The sequence below is a fragment of the Mus pahari genome, chromosome 3 (assembly GCF_900095145.1).
Source record: "Mus pahari chromosome 3, PAHARI_EIJ_v1.1, whole genome shotgun sequence".
Taxonomy (NCBI): Eukaryota; Metazoa; Chordata; class Mammalia; order Rodentia; family Muridae; genus Mus; species Mus pahari.
The window spans coordinates 76,247,302-76,253,632 of record NC_034592.1 but is presented as its reverse complement, the minus strand read 5'-3'; the positions used below and the strand labels follow the sequence as shown (position 1 = coordinate 76,253,632).

The window sequence follows — 6,331 nt, the reverse complement described above, 5'->3', positions numbered from 1 at the left end:
TGGATGGATGGATGGATGGATGGATGGATATGTAGGTGAGTGGATGGATGGATGGCTACCACCCAGGTGATGACTCCTTTGGGGTTTGCATATCAGATATCCTTCATATCAGATATTTACATTAGGATTCATAACAGTAGCAAAATTACAGTTATGAAGAAACAAAATAATAATTGTGTGTCACCACAACATGAGGAAGTGTATGAAAGAGTCATAGCACTAGGAAGGTTGAGATTCACTGCCCTCGAGGCTTGCTTGGGTACAGCAATGCTAGCAACACATACTGAGCCCTCACCCGGTCCTGTTCTTAGCATGGTACACACAGCCTCACAGAGGACACATGCCACCTCATCGACCTGTTTCCAGTCTTCTAATAGAATGCTCCAGTAGGGGTCAGGGACAGCTCCGACACTCAGATGGCTAGTGACTGCAGAGGTGGGGATGGACAGGGCACCCAGAGACCCTGGAGGAGTCTCTGAAGGGATTCTGGGCTTACGCCTTAAGTAGAGCGCCATGAATGGCCAGGAGCCATTGCTATAGCCCTGCCCCAGATACAAAGAACCTCTTGGGACCCTAAGCCAGGGAAACCCAGCTTCTGTGAATTGCTCGTTCCATCTTCCCAGCCACACTCCCACATCTGATATCTAGATATCTGGGCAACTGCATAAAGGCAAAAGCGAGGAGGCTAAACTCTTGGAGGAAATGCCTCTCTCTAAACATAGAGAAAGTAACCAAAGAGAAAGCAACCAGGACTGAGAAAGAGGCTCAGCCCGGCTTTGCTTGTAAGACCTGTGCCACCAGGGGGAGCCCTCCTCAAAGCCAGGGAGACTTCGGTCAGTCCTCCAACTCTGCTGGAAGGGTGGGTGGGTGAACATGGTGTCAGTCACTCAGACCTGGTTCTTAATCTGGGTGGGGGAAAATAAGGATAACGCAGGCGGAGATAACGGATGTTATCTGAACTTCACCCAGGAGGGGAGTATTTCTTGTACACTTTGAATATGTCTAAGAAGAACAAAAGAAGGCATTTGGAAGCTTTTCTAGCACTGGGGGGTCAGAAAGGACCCTGTGCCCTTGAGGTGGACCCTCCTGGCAGGACACACTTTCAGAGGACTTCATGCTGAGTGCCGCGTGAAGGTCCTCTCAAGGTTTGGCTTCCAAATGAAAAAGCCTTAACTGTGTGGCCTCACGAGTGACAGTCCTGGGTGTGGCTGTCAGGTGTGAGCATGCCCTCAGCTGTGGCGCTGAGCATGTCTGACCTTGAAGCTCCAGATACAGGCATTATGGAGAATCCCCCATCCCGGTCTGGAACGAGGTGGCTGTGCCTCCCGGTTCATTTCAGGTGACCTGATAGCTCCTTCCCCAGGCATTAAGAGTCCCTTCCCTCTCCCCTTAACTTTCTAGAGAACAAGGCTAGGTGGACAGTGGGGCCAGGCCTCTTCACTAGATCTGGGGTGGGGGAGTGGTATCTGCTGAACAAGGGACACTCGGAGGCTTTAGCTGACCCAGGATTGTTCAACTAGGTGGGGTTGGGGGGCTGGAGAGATGGCTGTCATGACCGGAGACCCTGCTGGCATCTACTAAAAGCGTTTTTGCTTTTTTTAAGTTGCCAAGCCTTTTGCCAACAGAATTACCAAGTCCCAAATCTCAGTAGTGCAATAGAGAAAGGCTGTTAGCCACACAGTAAGGAAGGGAGGCTTTCCAAAGGGGATTTTGGATAGAGGGGGATGGCAAGAAAAGAGAGAAGGCGATGATGAGTGGTCAGGAAAGAGCACGGGCACAGGACAGGTCACCTGGACCAGAGGTCACTGGCCTAATCAAGTCACTCAGCTCCCCACCTGTCCTCGTTTATTAAAATGTCCCCAGGCTGCCCAGGTCTAAGCCAGATGGGGCCCCACCCAGTGCTGAGATGGAAAGTGGACTGAAGACCTCTTCACTAACTCAGAAGCTATCTCCAGTTGATAAGCACTCACAAAGGAAAAATTAGTTTTCTTCAGTGGAGTCTCACCAGGTGTACAAACCACATTCAAGGGCAGCTCGTGCTCCCTGGGGGAGGACCAAGCAGAACGCAACAATAATGAACTCAGTGGTGTTTTTGGCGTTTTGGCTTGTTTTTGTTTGGTTTTGGTTTTGTCTCACATACTTTGAGCACTTTTTAAAATCAAACCTTATTGTCTTCTGGTTTTGAATTTTTATAGGACTTTCTCTCTCTCTCTCTCTCTCTCTCTCTGTGTGTGTGTGTGTGTGTGTGAATGTGTTTTATCTCTCTCTCTCTTCCTTCTTTCTTTTCTTTCTTTTTCCCCCCAGAGACAGGGTTTCTCTGTGTAGCCCTGGCTGTCCTGGAACTCACTCTGTAGACCAGGCTTATATGTGTTTCTTCCACTTTTTCTTTTGGCTCTTTTTTTTTTCTGTCTATTTGTTTGTTTGTTTTCATTTTTATTCTGATTTGTTTTTATTTTATCTTATTTCATTTTTAAGTGTCTATTTGTTTTCTAATGAGAGGGAGGAAGTGAAGGTGTAGATTTGGATGGTAGAATCAGGAATGAGCTGGGGAAGGGGGACCCACAATAAGAATATTTTGTATGAAAATAAATCTACTTTTTAAAAAGTCCCCAAGGACCAGACAAGATAAATGAGAAAGGAACTAGATTTGCCCTTGACAGAGGACGATGCTCAGGGGTCAGAGACCAGGCTAACGTTGTGGGAAACAGGGATGCGGTTGCTGCCTGCATCTTACTCTCAGAATTCCAAGGAACTTCAGGAGTCTTTTCCTCTCTCCAGCCCCAGGGCATGCTGGGATGAGGGGCGGAGGACCATGGACTCACCACTATGGCTTTCTCCATCGCTGCCCATCAAGGAGTAGTAGTCATGCGTTTGACGTTGGTATAGTTCTGAATCGTAAGTAACCAGCTCATCCGATGGCTGCCGAGAGAGAAAGGTGTCAGAGCCTGAGCTATTGAAGATATTCCAGTGAGGTTTAAAGCTAAGTTTGAGGCCTGTGACCTTCCCTGACTGGGGCACCTGGGAGCGGCCCAGGGCACGCAGGGACACAGCGCGGGAAGTTCAGGACAGCATGCTAACAATGATGAGGTAGAGAGGTCAGAGGTCAGCGGTCAGGGCTGAAGAGAGGGTGCATGCAGCTCATTCCTCTCTTCTTTTATTATCCACTGCACCGTTCCACGTACACCTACGCCCGTGGGGGGCCTGTTGCTCTCTCCCATTCCCACCAACTCACCCTTCCCCCACACGTTCAAACACTCCCTGTGACACACTTATACCCAAAGCCGTGGAGACTCACTCTCACATGTCTACACACTCACTCTTGGGTTCCTGTCTTGGTCTCACACACAGGCATCCTCACCCTCTCGTGAGCCCCACAGCTCACACTCACAGACACCCACCATTCTCTCACCCCTGCAGGCACACACATATATACTGACACACACATGCTCACATCGAGTCCCAGCCATCAGTACGTTCACATGCCTTTCAGAGCCAACCAGGTCCCACTCCCCAGTGCTACCTCGGGACCCTCTGTTACCGCCTGCCCCGACTCCTCCCCTCCTGTTAGCCGCTGTCCACCTAGTCTCAGGAAGGCACAGTCCGACATGATGACTTGTCATGTTGATGATTTGTTTGTACAAAGGTCACCCAGGCAGGTTTTGGGGACCAAGGAACTAGCCCTTCTGCCTCCACTGTCCTTGGAGAGACTCCCTGCCCCTGTTAATTTCTCTCTGTCCTCCTCTCCTTCCTTTGTCTTTCTCCATCTTCTCTCCCTCTGCCTCCTCCATCTCCTCTCTCACTTGCTTGGGCACAGGGATATGCACGCCCGAGCCTTCCCGTCAGTCACTGGGCTTCTCCCCACCCCCGCAGAGCGTGCCCAAGGATTGCACAATAGTTACAGTGGCCTTGCTTGGTGGGCCAGGGCTGCCTTGGGGGCCCGTCCACTCAAGAGACACTTGGGATGGCTTCTGAGGCTGGAGAGAGGGGCTAAGGAGCCAATGTAGGAGCTGGAGGTCTGGCCTGTGCCCGTATCGGCAGGAAGGAGAGGTCACAAGGGTCAGGGTCAGTGGCTTTAATTGAGGCAGAGTGGACTTCTGGGACACCCTCCATCACCTGTGCTTGCCCCAGCACCTTTTCCGTCCCAGGCGGGAGAAGGGGATCAGGGGAAAGGTGAGGCGGTGAGGCTTGGTGAGCCTGTCTTCTATCCTGTGAGGAGACCAGAAGCTGGTCCTCTTCCCCGGGTTTCCAGGCAGTACACTAGGCCTGCCCGTGTGGCAGGACACTGGCTACGATGTCAGGCCTAAGGTGCTGTCGAGGGCTGGAAGGGATTGAGAAGAGGATCTGTCTCTAGTTCAGGAACGCTGAGTCAGGTGGGCAGGCCCTGCTCAGCCTCTCCTCACTGCCCCGACACCTCCAAGGGTAGGAGAAAGCAAGAGGATCCTCTCTAAGGCATTCTGGGCTGCCACTCGCCCAAAGCTGTGACTGTCACTGAAAACAGGTGGAATCTGCCCACCTGCTTGTGTCCCTGTCCCTGTCCCACCTTAACTCCGGCCAGGTCCTCTCACTCCAGCCCCAATCTCTGTCCCACCCGATTTCTCATTGAGCTAAGTTCTAGCCACAAATCTAGCTGCAGTGTTTCTGCTGTATGTTCTTCTCTTGCCTAGCCTGGACCCAAGAAGCCAGTCTTGGTCACTGCCCCAGACTCTCAGATCCATGTAGGCCCAAAGCTCAAACACTTGGATCAACAGTCGTTCCTCTATGCCGGGCTACAAACTGAATGTTGGGGACCCATGGGTGACTTTATAGAGTTCTTTGCCTCAGGAGCCCACAGGTCTTGAGTTGAAGCCTCTCCTGTTGCCTCCAAAGGCTCCTAGGCCAGTCTCCAGATCTTCTCATCCATGGCCTCTCAGGAGCCGCCCTCGCCATCTTCAGCCCAGAACCCTGCCCTAGAGTTCGGCCTGCCACTGAACCCATCTATAAATAGCTGTTCAGGCCCTACCGATCACAGCCCCACCATGGGGCCAGCCGGCAACCCTCAGCCCGCCAGGGCATGCTCTAAGGAAGCCAATGGCCCCTCGCTGAGTCTCAGACCAGCAGCTCCGGGGAGGAAACACCAACTTCCCACTGATAGGGAGCCGGAGGGCATCGGGTGGGCTGGTGAGTAAGCAGGCAGATGGTCACACATCCCAAGGCCCTAGGCTGGGCTGGTAGTGAAGACCCAGTACTCACAGGGGGGACGAGGGGAAACCCTTCCATTTTGCACGCCTGTAACATCCAGCTGAGCTCCAGGTTGGTCAGATCCCCTGCTTCGGTGAGGATCGAGGCGGATCCCCCTCAGGACCAGGTGCCCCGTCGGGGGGCTGGACGGTCGTGGGTCAGACGCAGGGCTCAGGCCTGCCCCCTGAGCTACAGGAGCCCTGGGTGAGCCCCCTCCCTTGACATTGCAGGGCCAGCACAAGTTCCTGATTTTATCGAAGGGCCTGCCACTGGGAGATAGTCCCCTTGGGGTGACATCACCGCCCCAGCCCGTTTGCATAAATCTCTTGCGCTACAGGAAGTCTCTGGCCGGCTGGGGCAGGTGGTTCTCAAAGGGCAGCCCTGGGAAGCCAGGGGGCCAGGCCCCCTGCCCAGAGGAAACTGGGGCTGGGAGGGAGAAAGGCTAGCACTACCGTGGAAGGGCTTCTGCTGCTCCGGTCGCTAGGCCTTGCTGAGGTGGTCCACTGTTCTTTTAGCTTAATAATATCGATTTCTTCTCAGTCCCCTATGGTGGCCAAGAGTCACCTCTTCGGGGGGTCAGAATAGTGACAGTGTGGGTCCCTAATTTTGAGGGTGAATTTGTCATGTGGAGGACTTTGGTCCCAAGACTGCCAGGCATGGCTCTTCCTGTAGGCCCTGCAATATCTGCTAGATTGTCCTAAACCAATTAGGGCCAACAGTAGACACTGGGTCTCCCACATTTTTCCAGACTCCTCAAATGGGCTTTCCTTCCAATTGGGAAGGACCTTGGCTTCTGATACCCTCCCCTCCCAGCTAAGTACCACAGATCCCTAAGGACATTGTTCCCAGCTCTCCCAGATTCTCCAACCCTTGAATGTGCTGATCTAGACTTCCTCGTTGATAAACCTTCCTCACACGTTTCTTCTTTCCTCTGTTTTCCTACCCTCATCTCTTTCTGACTGTCTGCTCATCTCTCCAGCCCACCACACCACCCATCCATCTACATATCTCTCTGTTCATCCAACTGCTCATTTCTGAACTGTCGTCAGGCAGCTCATCTGCTTGCCCTCGAGTTTAGCAACATGCTCATTTAGCCACCTGTCTGTCCGTACAT

At 52.6% G+C, this 6,331-nt stretch overlaps 1 protein-coding gene across 1 annotated transcript in view; it reads right to left on the bottom strand.

The window, feature by feature from the left end:
- Spi1 (Spi-1 proto-oncogene) overlaps positions 1-5,545 on the bottom strand; it is a 19,742-nt gene extending 14,197 nt beyond the window's left edge. The window contains exons 1-2 of the mRNA XM_021193908.1: positions 5,230-5,545; positions 2,823-2,919 (exon numbers count right to left, since the gene is read on the bottom strand). Coding sequence (XP_021049567.1) covers positions 2,823-2,919; positions 5,230-5,274 — 142 coding nt within the window. The 5' untranslated portion in view covers positions 5,275-5,545. The remainder of the gene's footprint in view (positions 1-2,822; positions 2,920-5,229) is intronic.
- Between the last annotated feature and the right edge of the window lie 786 nt (positions 5,546-6,331).